Below are 15,079 nucleotides of genomic sequence, written 5' to 3' on the forward strand. Positions count from 1 at the left end.
CAAAATTTTCAATTTTTCAGAAATTGAATGTAGGAATTTTGCATAAAGTACTTCTATAGGCCCTTATTATATTGAAATAAAATCAGAGGGCAACAAAATAAACTCTATATTTCATATTTCAACATAGCATTACAGACTATATAATCAAAATATTCAAAATATCATGAGAGAGAGAAAGAGAGAGAAAAATATACAGAAATTTTTTGAATAAGTTATTTGGCATTCTTAGGCACACACACAGGCTTATTCAATTGGTGTTTTAACTTTTCAACCAAAATTATGCACTATTTTTTATCGATGTAATCCATTTTTATTGGTAATTTTATTTACTCCTAGAATCTAAAGGGATAATACAATAGCCTATAAATGGATGTATATCTCCAATGATTTTAAACCAAATTACCCCTTCTGTTGATTACAATCAGTTGTAAAACGTTTGATCACCCAGCTAAAACCAACCCATCAAAATTCAAGTTTGTTAAGCAAACGAATAAGAAAACGTTATAATATGGCGTTGGGGACTATTTTCATAAACAGCCGAATGTCCCCTTCCTCCCTAAATAATATTCTTGATTTTCTACAATATGTAGAAACACTGTATGTTCATGATCTCATTGATTTTCTAAGGTTTATCAGTCTATCCTAGCTGTCTATCTCTTTTTCTACCGATCTATCTATCATTTAAGTCTAGATGTTAAAGGGATAAAAGGGATAAGTTAGTGCAAATATAATCTTTTCTTTTCCAGTATGGCTTAATAACCGGTTCTTAGAAATACTGAAAATGTATTGCATCGTATTACAGATAATTTTCTACGAATATGAAAATGAAAATTTAAATTTTCTCGGAAAACTGCCATTAATATAATGTGATAAATAACTAACGATTCCAGATTAAATTGGTAAAAAGATTCATTTATCCTCCATTACCTTATACCTATATCCCTGCAAGTTTGGAATAATGATAATCTGGACCTGAGGCCAATAATTTGAACAGAGATGCCGATATCAACATATGCATTGGATCTAATGAATATGGATTTAAAGTATAAATAATTTGAACGGAGATTCCGATATTAACATATACAATAGTAAAGTTATGGATATGTTACTTAAAAATCACAATTTGTAATGTACATCAACTTAGCATCTATTGTGTTATTCCTAACTTTTAATGTTGCAAAAAATAAAATCATATAAAAAAAAGCTTTCTCATTTTTTTATTTTTGAAACTTTGGTATTTGAAAGAAACTTAAATGCACAATACAAACTTATCAATTTGGAACAAAAGTGTTTTTTGCGACAAAAAAAATAATTTATAATCATTATTCCATATGTAATATTACATCCATATTCAAAAAGATTTTATCTCTCGAGTATAAAGTAAAGATTTGAGAAAGGATTGAATATATCATCAAATCTTTTACCAAACTCAAATTTCAATAATTTATACAAGATTTCTAGAATCTTACAAGGATGTAGTTGTTTCATAGAGCATCAAACCTCCCCATCGCATAAAAAAAAAAAAACCTAGCCTGCCTACATTGTTCCTTATCGTTTTAGAAATGACCTTTTCAAATCATAATAAGTTGACAACTACATAGATTTTTTGTTACTCCTTGCCTTTGGCCCCTAAGGGCTAACAAAATATGTTTTCATCTTACATTTTTTTTGTTTTAATATCCATTAAAAGCTGTCTATAATACGAAAAATAACCATAAGTCATTTTTATGTAAACTAAATTTCTTGAAACATTAAAAAATACCTATGAAGTTATGTTGTATCTTTTGTTCATATACATGACTAAATACTTATATAACTGTTTATACTTCTTTCAAATTGTTAAAATTTTGTATGGAAAAAATATTGTTTTGGAAAGCACGACCATTGGATTTGGTCTCTCAAAGGGAAAACGAATCAGAAATCTATTTATTCCAAATGGATGTAGATTATTATTATTGGTTAAAATGTTAGGACATTGGTTGTTTGATCCAATATTTTTTTTTATGCCAGACTAATTAATGCCAACATTTTAGCATTAACCATTATGTCTAAAGTCTTATGTTGTTTTTTTCATAATTAAAGCTTAAATCTCAAAATTAAAATATGATAAATTTTCAGTTTACCTAACCCTAACCTTTGGTTTTGTGGCGCGTGACAGAACTTAAAAATCCGTGAATTTTTACTCAAAAAATTGTCAGAAAAAAGGCCTTTGAAAATTTTACTCCGTTAAAAAGAAATTTAAAAATATGTAAAATATAATAAATTTAAACTTTCAATTAATATATTATTATTATATAAATGGAACTTTTTTCTAACCCACCTAAAACGTTTTCTGTCTGTCGTGTAGTATTGTTTCACTTTAAAAATATAAGAAATCCTTTACAATTGATTTGGTAAATCTATCTATCTTCAATATGTCTGTATATTTATTTATCTATCTATTTATTTGTTTATTTCTATAAATCTTTCGGTCCATTTATTAATCCATTCATATATTTCAAATTCTATCCATTCTTATAACTTTAAATTCATCAATCTATCATAAGCTTTCTCTAGTGTCCATTGTTCACACAAAAAATTACAATAAGGGTGAAGTTGTTTTTCTCATACTTCTGCCTAGGTCCTTAGCTCTAAAAATTGGTGGGGGTTTATGTGCTCCATATGGTACTATTAGGAAAAAGACCGAATATCTTTCACTGCTAATAACGGTTCCACGACAAACATAGGAGTCCCAAACGTAGGAGTGGATAAACGTCGGAGTGGAAAATCACAGGAGTCCCAAACCTCGGAGTGGGACAAACGCAGGAATGGGACAAACATCGGAGTGGACAAACGTCAGAGTGGACATTGCTTAAGTAATATAAATGATGATTTTTTTATTTAGGATACTGAGGAGCGTAGCGTGGCTCTGGCCGTCAGGATCCACCGGACCCTTGAGCTGGCCGATGACAAGTTCTACATCATCACCTGCGGCAAGGCCGGCTTCCAGAACTCCAACAACGAGACCAGCCTCGTCACTCTGCAGCTTCTCAGGAAATTTAATCGTTCTTGTTACAAAAGTTACTAGTGGCTACGCCTCTAGAGGAATATAGGTGGACGGAAGAGGGGATGGGGAGTCGAAACATACTTAGTGATAAAAAGTAAAAGTATAAAATATGTTGGGGTTTCCTTGACCTATGAGAAGGTATATTGTAAAGAATAGCCATAATGGTTCAGCGGTTAGCAAGAAACCTTCAGTATAGATAGACACTAGACAGATAGACATCTTGTTAATTTTATAAAGTCGTTGGGGAGTTTATGGGTTTAAATATCAACCCAAAATGTGTCATAACTAAATATGTTAAATGTAGTTTCTTTTACAGCTATGTCGGATGTGTGACATTATTAGTAAGAATAGGGGAATGTAAGAGCTCAAAATAGTTGCAACTCATTACGATGCACAAACAGAACTTTCAGACAAAGGTCGTCTGATGAAAGAGTTGTTTGTAATAGTAGGGCTAGTGCCTTGTAAAGCTCTAGCTCTGACATTGTTATTGTCCTTATTGTTATGCCTAACTAATACTATTTATGTGCCAATGCATTATTTATTTTATTTTAGAACATTAGAAATTTAAAAATAACTAAATTAAAGTAAACAATAACATAATTTCACTTTGTTTCTCTTATTTAAATTATTAATAAAAAATATTTTTATTACTTTTGCAATAAAAGATACTAATTTTAATGGGCGTTGCTATCGTTTACGTCAATTTAGCCTTTTTTTTCTTTGTATAATTCTACAATTTATACTAAAATAAATTTTGTTGAATAGAAAATATTTAAGATGTTGGTGGCGATAAACAAATTCCTTTTTACTTTGTTTGTAATGTTGGTGTTGTCTGTTGTCAATTAAATTTTCTTACAATTGCTCAGGGACCTAAAGGGATGGGACAATGGCTGATAAATTGAGGTACATCCCCAACGATGATATACAAAATTACTCCTTCTGTAGATTACAATTAGTAGTGGAAACGTTTGGCCACTCAACTTAAAGAATCAATCAATCAATATTTAATTGATGTTCCCAATAGAAAACATGTTATAAAACTTTGGGGACTGGTGTAATAAACAGCTCAATGTCCTCTCCCTAGTGACAATTGCTGTTCAGGAATGGTGGGATAACCCATAATAGAATATGGTCAGACAAACATTTAAATCTTACTTAAAGGTAACAGGATGTCTTACTGTCTGTGTGAATAGCGAAGGATCTCGCTAACTGCTGAACTCTGATATAGTTTTCCTTTACAGTGAAGCTTGTTATAGCTTTAGGGATGGTTTATAGCTGTTTTTGAGAAGGGTTACATCACCCTCTAAGGGAAAAAATCCAAAAATATATAAATCAGCTATGATTAGTGTATTGTATGAATCATTAAAACTTAATCTTCTTAAAACCAGAAAAAAATAATTATTTTTCATTATTTATCTATCCTTTTCCCTCTGATTGTTGCTTAAAATTTGCATTGGTATGAAGTTATGTTGTTATTTAGCCAAGCTTGACAACACAAAATTTGGTTAGGTACAGTTCTTATTTATTTTTATAGATTTTTATTGTTTAATTATTTTATGCATACAATTAAATTGGCCTCTTTTTATGCTGGTTAATTCAATGATTTAGGTTAAAATATTGGCACTTTTTTAAGCACAAATATTAAGCTTAAGAAGTATTTTTCTTAGCTCCCTTTGAAAGCTTTGAAATTGAAATTTTCTTAGGAAAATATTTAGCCTATGAAATTAAACTGTATATCATAAGTACAAAATGTTAAAAAATGCTCTATATATTTTACCAAAAAAGGTTACACTATCTAACTAATAATGTAGTCGAATTGTTCCTACATTGTTTTACTATTGGTATAATTAAGGTATTGGTCATTTAGTTTTTTTTTAAATTTATAAACAAATACAATTCGCCCAGAGTACCTTCACATATTAGGCTGTTTATACACTGGGCCCCAAAGTTTTATAACAAAGTTTTCTTATTCGTTGGCTCAACAACCTTGGGGACTTTTGTTAAATTCTAATTGATTGGTTTATTAAGTTGAGTGTCCAAAAGTTTCAACCACCTATTGTACAGAAAGGGTAATTTTGTGCATCAAAATACGTGATGCACATAAATTTATCTGCCATTGTCTTATCCCTTTAGATTTCTTAGCTTCACTACTGTGGTGAATGAAAACGAGATTAAAATGATAGAAATAGAGATAAAGAGAGAGAAGGGCTAATTATATAACACTATGAAAAGCAGATTCTTTACTTTGTTTAGAAGACGAGTTCTTCAGAGTTTTGTGCTATTTTTAAATGATGTTTTTTATTCAGTTGTTCACGGAGATTAAAATTATTGGTTGAAATGTTTGAACATTGCTAATTTTGAAGAATTGGTCAAATCATCCAAAGTTTATAATCCAACTATTAAGAGAACATATCTATAAAACTTTGGATACCAGTATGATTTAGATTTTAATTATGAGAGCCATTTAAAAGATTTTAAGTAGCAAACAAGAAACATCTAACTGCTTTTGTATAAAATTACTAAAGAACCCAGTTGTTGGTGTTACTAAGAAGTTACTTATTATATCACTTTATTGTTAGTGCTTTGCAATAGTATTTATGCAATACAGCAAATTATTTTAGCTTTCATAAATAGCGAAAAAATTAATGGTTTTAAAAAGCAAAGTGATGATTTAATAAATTCAGATCACTTTAATAGCAGCTTTAATAATCTCTTTTTCTTTGAAATGACTTCATGATATAGACGGAATTAATATGCATATTAGCTATTAACTGATAGTGTATTATAAACGTATAGACAAACCATTATTTTAGAATAGGTGCAATAATATGTTGCTATTTGATTTTTTTGGTTGTGTTTGAACACCTTTCGCGTTTTGCTCTCTTAACTCTGTTGAAGTAATAGGGACATTGATAGGTTTTCGTCTATTTAAATCATGTAATTTTTATTTAATATTTCAAAGTTAATCTGTTCAGGAACAGTGTGTCTAAACTTTTTCAAAAATATCTTTAGTCTACAAAAGGTGTGCCCAAACCTTTCCACCATTAATTCTAATCTTCATTAGAGTAATTTTGTTTATCATAATAAATTTTTCACCTATTGCTCATCCTCTGTCTCTTTCTGAGATATTTTTAACATTGTCATCATACAATTTAAAATCAAATCTAGATCTAACAACTTTTAAAGTGCTTCTTTAATATTGCAAAAATTGTAGTTTAAAAAAATCAATTGGACAGTAAAAGCCTTTTAAAATCCAAAAATGGCAGGCAAATAATTTACTCATTTAATTTTGCTATCTTTATGATAGAAAAATTAGAAATAAATTTAACATACTGATGTTAATGAACGTAAAAAAAATCTACAAGCAAAAAAAAGTGTACATTTTTTTTGCCAAAGCTTTTAAAGAAAGCTAAATGAAATAGAGACATAGAAAATTGTCATAAAATCAAAACTTGCAATAGTGAAGCTCAATTATTCAGATGTTTTCTTAATAACGGAAAATGCATTGGTTTAAATGGATGTACTGACCTTCTAACTATGTCTGTAGAGTTACTACGCTAAAATGATTTTATCATATCTTACAGACAGACTTAATATTATTGTAAGAAAGCTTTGCTTTTAACTTTTTAAATTTAGATTATTAAAAAATCAACGAAATAAAATAGTTTTTTTGTCTCAAATGTTTTTTGCATTAAATATTTTTGCAACTGGCCAATTTGTTGATAGAATTTGATAAACAATTTTGTATTTTCTTTCAGAGGGCTTTTTAAAGTTTTAAGGTGTTTTTTTTGTCTAAGCACTACTTAGATATTAGATCATTAGTTGGGTAGAGTAAATCTTATTCTTTCGGGGGAGTGGTGGGGGGGGGGGGGGGGTTAATGTGTCTAAGGCTAATATCAAGTATCGTTAAAGACTTGTCCAATCGTTCAAGGCGATTCCTGATCTTATTAGACACATACACAAACGTCAAGATGATTAGGCTTTAGTGGTATGGGTTTATTTTTTGTCCTTTAAGATCTTGTTAATCACTGAAATGCTTTTTAGGAAAGCCTTATATGTGTCATTTACTCTAAAATAAATCATCTTTTCACTCCCTTTCAAATTAAGACCCCTTTAGAAGCTAGGGACGCAGCTACCTGTAATTTTTGTAAACCCCAGCAGGAGCTGCGACAGTGGAAACTTAGTCTGATTGCAATTAGTTCAATAGATATATTATTATTATTTGGATGTTGTACCATAATTTAATGTACTCTGGTAATGTAATACTCGCTGGCTAAAATTACGATCTACCTCCACCTCCTTTACCCCATCCCCTTCCCTCTTAATGGATGAACGAACTAACCAATAAATAAGATCCATATTAGCAACCTAAAATGAATACAAGATTCACCCTGTCAATATATCCACGTATTCTATATCCATTTTGCAATTAGTTGAATTGTTGCCAAGCTAGCATCTTCTTGCAAGGTTAGCCATACGGAAACTTATTATTGTGAAGACAATTTAAACATATCAAGGAGGCATCAAGGATATAGGGATAGGGTTATGGAAAAATTTTTAAACTTTCTCCAAAATACAAAAGTAAAAAGTTATTTTTTTTTAAATATTCTTTTCCATTAGTCAATCACAGAACTTTGTCTAAAAATCTCGAAACTTACTGGTCCAAATAGGTTATATTAGTGTGGTTTGATGTGGTTTTAAGCTATTTTTCCAACCACCCCCTTCATTTCCTAGAGGCTAGGGACGAAACGACTAGTTCTATATGCATTAACGATCCCTAAGTCCGTGAAAATTAAAAGGTCCTTGTGTCAAGTCACCCATCAGGCTTCTTAATAAAATAATAATTTTACATCATTCTTAATTTGTTTCATCATCATGTGACGAGTGTACCATCTCTTCCATACAATAAGGAATAAGACAATAGAGGTTTATTTGCAATTTTACTTTAACTAGGGAGGGATGGGGCATTTTACTTTGAATTATCTTATTCAATTTTGATTGGTTGGTTCCAAACTAGTAGTGTCCGAACTTTTGACCTAATGATTTTAATCTACAGAAGGGAGAATTTTGGTTATCATCATTAGATATTTCTTATCCCTTTTTTGATTATACAATATAGAAATGTGATAGCATACCCTCATGGCTCTCTACTGTTTAAATTAAAACCTAATGAGTGTGTAATCAAGCATTATTATAATCAACTACAGGGACAATTATGTTTATAAGCAGCGCAGAATTAACAAGCTTGCAATTTAAAAACTTATGAAATGAGCTTGTTAAAAAATTGTTAATGTAAGCTTTTTCAAATATTTCCTTGCTTTATTTTCCAATGTAGCTTCGAAACCGATTGATATCCGCTGTATTAGAACTGGGTCTCAGCATTATTGAAAAATCATGCATGGCATCATCTTACAACTTTCCATGAATATTAAAATAAAAATCACACAAAACTGTTTTAAATCTTTTTCACATATCTGCGGAAAGCTGTCTATAATAAGATACTATTAATTACTATTATAACAAGAACGAATAAAATACAGAGATGGGAAGAAAGTGCAGCAAGTAGTTTATGGTAGAGAATACACATTAAGGTAAGTTTATTATTTACTGGTGCTTTCCTGGCAAGTGGATATCAAGCACTAATCCCAAACCCTCCTTACGTTTTATTTCAACCCTGCGGGGCCTATCCCGTATCTAATATAACCTAACCTAACCTTAAGTAATAAACAAAGAAACAAAAAAATATATCTTGGGGGGTTAGTTTTTTGTTTTATCGAAAAGTGGAAACCATATTATTCATTTTTGAAAGGGGATTATTTTTTACGGTTGCTTTCAAAGATATGTGTATAATTTGTTTACGTGTGATTATGAGAAAACTGTTTTACTATATTTGGATAAGGAATAAGCTTCTGCAATTTAAAGTGAAGATGCCCTAATAAAAAGCTTCTGCATTTATATCCTCTCCATTATATTTTTATTAATCCTAATTGTTTTAGGGCCCACATAAGTCAACCAGATGGAAACTATGGCATGAGAGTGAAAAGATGTTTCAGCTTTTCTGATCTCAACTCTACTGTGGAGCTTGTAGATGATAGGGGATGTCCTCAACCCACCATTATGTCTCCTTTCACGTAAGTACCTATCTATCTACATTTATCTATGTATCTATCTATCTCAAGCTTGTATCTATCTACCTATATATCCCAAGCTTGTATCTATCTACCTATCTATCTCAAGATTGTATCTATCTATCTACATTTATCCATGTATCTATCTATCTCAAGCTTGTTGATGATAGGGGATGTCCTCAGCCCACTATTATGTCTGCTTTCACGTAAGTACCTATCTATCTATATCTATCGTTGTATCTATCTATTTATTTATACCAATTCAAATTCATAAAACATGTAAATTAAGTTAAAAATGTTCGAACCATATTTTGCATTTTCATGACATAAACGTTTTAATTCAAAATATACAGCATGACAGCTAAAAAATGCTTTTAATCTAAAAAAAAAGATTAAAAAGCGTTTCCAGGTGTTTACATTTGGATTTTTATTTTTCTATAAATGCCAACATTTAGTATGTGGTGTGGTAAATGTCAGGGTTTGAGGGGATATTGGGTTATCTTTTACACTAGTCCCCAATGTTTTATAATAACGTTTTCTTATACTTTAGTTAAAAAACTTTTATTAAAATTTGATTGATTGGTTCAAGTGTCCATACGTTTCAATCACTAATTGTAATCTACAATAGGGATAATTTTGTGTATCATCATTGGGGATGTACATAAATTTTTTGGCCATTGTCCTATCCATGGATAAATGTATACTCTTCAAGAAGGGAAGGGTACTGGTACCCAAAGTTTTATAAATACGCTCTCTCATTCCATGGCTTAAAAACTGTTATTAGATTGAATTGGTTGATTTAAACTTTATAACCAATAATTTTAATCTATAGAAAAGGGGATGTGCACAATTTCATCGTCTATTGTCTTATCCCTTAAGATCCCTGAAATTTAACCTTTATATCATAAAATTTAAATACCCTCCCGCGTTTTTGATTAATTGATATAACATATAACATTAATACATTATCTATAGAAAAAAAGAGTTAGAATTATTGATTATCTTTGTAATGAAACACTAGAGACTTACTTTAGTAACAAAACGTGTATTTTTTATTACAAAAAATAAAATTTGTGTATGATTAAAAATTGTTGCTGTTTTAAAAACTTAAACTTAACATAATTAATATAATTAGGGAAGCAAATATTTAACTATAGCACAAGATTTGCGTGTAAGAACAACGGATTTATTATTACTTGGATTTTACACCAGATTATCATGTACCCTAATAAAGTAAAACATGTAACTGGCTAAAATAACGATCCTCTCCCCAATCACCCACTTTATCCCATCACATCTACTCCAACTGGATGAACGAAATGACCAATAAACAATGCTCATGTTAGCCGAAAATTTTCCCCCTGTCATAATATCCAGGTATATTCTCTATCCATTGTTAAGACAAAGGATGTGTGTTTAAATGTATGTACAAATATTACATGCAAGTTACTACTTCATGTACAGGAATCTCAAGGGATAAGACAATGGATGATAATTGATCTACATGCAACTTAAATTAGGTTAAAAATAGGTGATACAATTATTGGTGGAAAGGTTTGGACATTTTATGAGCCAACAAATTGATAAAAAGCTGTATAAAACTTAAAACTTTGAGGACCAGTATAATATACAGTCAATTGTCTCCTCCCTCCCTGGTAGATAGAAAGCTATCTAGACAGCTAGATATCTAGATAGAAAGATAGCAAGGTGTATGATGTTGATGATAGCTTGAATAAAACTATCTACCCTCCCTGGCAGATAGAAAGACATCTAGGTATCTAGTTAGAATGATAGCAAGGTGTATGATGTTGATGATAGCTAGAATAAAACTATATACCCTCCCTGACAGATATCTAGACAGCTAGGTATCTAGTTAGAATGATAGGTAGGTGTATGAAGTTGATGATAGCTTGAATAAAACTATCTACCCTCCCTAGCAGATATCTAGATATCTAGACAGCTAGGTATCTAGATAGAAAGATAGCTAGGTGTATGATGTTGATGATAGCTTGAATAAAACTATCTACCCTCCCAGGCAGATAGAAAGATATCTAGACAGCTAGGTATCTAGATAGAAAGATAGCTAGGTGTATGATGTTGATGATAGCTAGAATAAAACTATCTACCCTCCCTGGCAGATAGAAAGACATCTAGGTATCTAGTAAGAATGATAGGTAGGAGTATGAAGTTGATGATAGCTAGAATAAAACTATCTACCCTCCCTGGCAGATAGAAAGATATCTAGACAGCTAGGTATCTAGATAGAAAGATATCTAAACAGCTAGGTATCTATTTAGATAGAAAGATAGCAAGGTGTATGATGTTGATGATAGCTAGAATAAAACTATCTACCCTCCCTGACAGATATCTAGACAGCTAGATATCTAGATAGAAGGATAGCTAGGTGTATGATGTTGATGATAGCTAGAATAAAACTATCTACCCTTCCTGGCAGATAGAAAGACATCTAGGTATCTAGTTAGAAAGATAGCTAGGTGTATGAAGTTGATGATAGCTTGAATAAAACTATCTACCCTCCCTGGCAGATAGAAAGATATCTAGACAGCTAGGTATCTAGATAGAAAGATAGCAAGGTGTATGATGTTGATTATAGCTAGAATAGAACTATCTACCCTCCATGGCAGATAGAAAGATATCTAGACAGCTAGGTATCTAGATAGAAAGATAGCAAGGTGTATAATGTTGAAGATAAATTGAATAAAACTATCTACCCTCTCAGGCAGATAGAAAGACATCTAGGTATCTAGTTAGAATGATAGGTAGTGTATGATGTTGATGATAGCTAGAATAAAACTATCTACCCTCCCTGGCAGATAGAAAGATATCTAGACAGCTAGGTATCTAGATAGAATGATAGCAAGGTGTATGATGTTGATGATAGCTAGAATAAAACTAATTAACCCTATATCCTCTGCAATTACGGTACGTTCCAATACAATAAACACACATCTTCCAGACATGTAGGGATAGGTAAATTGATGGTAAATTAATACTCCCCCCAATATTATGACATTCCTACAGTTTTCTATTAATAACAGTTGCAGCATTCCCATTTGCCCTTTACTAGTGGATAGGGGCAAGGCACTAATGATTGATAAATTTATAGATCTCCGTCACCTAACACTCGCCAAGAAAGAGATAGTTTTTTTTAGATTAGGGTGAAATTCCTAAATTCCTCTTTTTTTAATCATTTCCCTCTCTCTATCTCTCTCTCTCTTTTTCTTACCACATAAATTTTTCTCATTTTTCCTCTCATTAATCTACTGTTTTTTTTCTCTTTAATATTACTGTACATCTTTCTCTTTGTTTTAATAAAATTTTATCATTTAAATTTAAATTTTAAAATTACTTATTCAAAGTATATAGATAAATAGAATTTTTAAAACCAAAAGGAGAATATTATGCAATTAACTTGTTAAGTAATATCATTTTTAACCTTATTAAAGTTTTTTTAGAGATTTATTTGTAACATGAGTAAAGCTGTTTTTAAGTACCTAATTACAGGATAATTAACATTTTAACATCATTTATCAAATTTAAAAAGCCTAAAAATTAACAATTAAAAATGATTCAGGATTAGTTTTTTAAATACAATATTAACTAATAACATTTGCTGTGATTTCTTCTTTAAACTATTCTTGTTTTATTTGTACTATGCCTAAAAAAGCCACACAGCCATTTAAAGATTTCAATTTGCACAAAAACTTTTAAGAATATGCAGGCGCTTATGATGTTTTGTCATTGCTACCAAATTGTCCATAGTAAAATTGAACGTTGAAACATGGTGCTGACCTACATTTTTATGATAATTATATGGCAGTATTTATCATTTACATAATATGGACATGCTTTTTAAAGATAAGGCGGTTTCCCGCGAAGTTCCTAGGTTCCGTAGGGTTTATTAGACCCACAGAGACGTTTATACAAAAAGAAAATAACTATCCCCATTCGGCCTTACTTTTGATAAGTGGGAAATAGTTTTTTTATTCTATAGGCATTTTGGAAAAAAAACACCTAACAGTTTTGATATTTACCAAAGTACAATTGTAAACCTGAATTATTACTACTGAAAACCTTTAGCTTCATACAACTTTTTTATTGTATCTTTTTTGTAAATGGATTCATAAACCCAAATGATTTTGCTGAACACTGTTACCAAATATTGGTTGGAATTGTATAACCCTTCACAATACTTAGTATGTGGGCGAATATAGGAACTTACAGGCTCTATAACTAGGAAGCTAAAACATGCATAATAAAACCAATCTATTTTTAACAGTATAATATATATTTTTATATCTTTTTTGATGCTAAGATGATTAAGATGGCTTTTAAAGATTAGCGTTGTTTAAAGATTAAATAATTTGAATAAAAAATCATGAAGCTGACACCATGGAAAGTGTCCCAATTTTGTATAACTTTTGCGGAACATGTTCCAGTTACGTCATATTTTTCTTTCCCGAAAAAGGGAAGAGGGAAAGAAAAAAAAGGGAAGGGGGGAAGAAAAAAGAGATGGGAGAAAAGGGGGTTTTCCCCATCTCTTTTGAAGAGATTTTCTTCCCCCCTTCTCTTTTTCGGGAAAGAAAAATATGACGTAACTGGAACATGTTCCGCAAAAGTTATACAAAATTGGGACAGTTTCCATGGTGTCCATGAAGCTAACACTCATTGGTTGAGTGAGTGAAGCTAAACTGCATAGCATATGTTTTGAATATCAAAAATCTATGCATCGTTTTAAATATACAAAATCCTTTTCATATACCCACAAAAGTTTACATAAATTTTGCAAAAGGATTTGAGGTAATTTTCCTTCAACAGACGTGGGAATCATCAAACCCCCTTCCTCCCTCTACCATCTTTACTTTTAGAACGCGTTTACAGACCTTAAAGGGCTTGAATTACCCTTACTAAACCATTAATGTTCAAGGGGGAGGGGGGGGGGGATTGGTGTTAACTTCTCTTAATTTTGAATCCCCTCACTTTACCCCCTCAAAATAAAAAAAAAATATGTTAGATTACCCCGTCATTCGCCTAAAAACCTCCCTCGAAAAAAAGCTCGGTAGTCTTTGTACTTAACCTAACCTAATCTAAGAAAACTCTTTTTAAGAAAATTCATGGTTCATTATCAGTTGTGGGGAAATTGCCAGATTTTCTATGTACATAATACAAAATAAATTTTAAATTTGCATAAAAGTGAAAAATGTTTGAAAAGAAGAATAAAGGTCAGGGGTAAGGTGTTTGTTATAAGTGTTTAATCCGAGATTTTATTGTCCAGAATCGCACTCAATTGTATCAGAATATGGCAAATAAAGCTATGTACAATGTACATTGGCAAACACTTTGCTTTATCTATAAAATTTGGATAAGGATCTGTGTCTGTTTGTCTGTGTGTCAAGGATCTTGCTAACCGATTAACCGATATGTTTCTCCTTAACAGTGTAGCTTTTCCTAGGCCCTGGAAGTTTTTTTAAGTAGGTGGGTTATCCTCCCCCCCCCCCCTCCCTTCTCTTCACCACTTCAAGTGCCCCTACAGGCCTCTTAACACTTTTCTAATAGTAATTATCAACTATAAAGTCTTATGTGTGTATGAAACTATACTCAACCAACTATGTGGTATTACTAAATTTAGTGTAACAAATATTTTGTGTTCTTGCATATAAAAATCAAATTAATATACCTATTTAACATTTTTTTAAACAAACAAACAAAATTTTACACAACAAAAATTTCAATGTTTGCAATTTTTGACAGAAAATTGTATTATACATTTTTTTGACTTTTTGATCCCCTCCTCCCCCCCCCCCTTTTCTCACTTTCTTGAAGAAAGAAATAGTTTTAAACACAGAAGTCTTTTTATTGAACAACAATATGTATTAAAACAAGG

At 31.0% G+C, this 15,079-nt stretch overlaps 1 protein-coding gene across 4 annotated transcripts in view; it reads left to right on the top strand.

Annotated features, from left to right (window-relative positions):
• Window positions 1-15,079, top strand: part of LOC145327256 (uncharacterized) — a 198,595-nt gene that overhangs the window by 140,254 nt on the left and 43,262 nt on the right. For all 4 annotated transcript variants that reach the window (XM_080170883.1, XM_080170977.1, XM_080171037.1 and 1 more), the window contains exons 5-7: window positions 2,885-3,030; window positions 8,584-8,637; window positions 9,043-9,177. In XM_080170883.1, the coding sequence (XP_080027009.1) occupies window positions 2,885-3,030; window positions 8,584-8,637; window positions 9,043-9,177 (335 nt within the window). The remainder of the gene's footprint in view (window positions 1-2,884; window positions 3,031-8,583; window positions 8,638-9,042; window positions 9,178-15,079) is intronic.

The sequence above is a fragment of the Acartia tonsa genome, chromosome 1, assembly GCF_053477335.1.
Source record: "Acartia tonsa isolate MP-2025a chromosome 1, ASM5347733v1, whole genome shotgun sequence".
NCBI classification, from domain to species: domain Eukaryota; kingdom Metazoa; phylum Arthropoda; class Copepoda; order Calanoida; family Acartiidae; genus Acartia; species Acartia tonsa.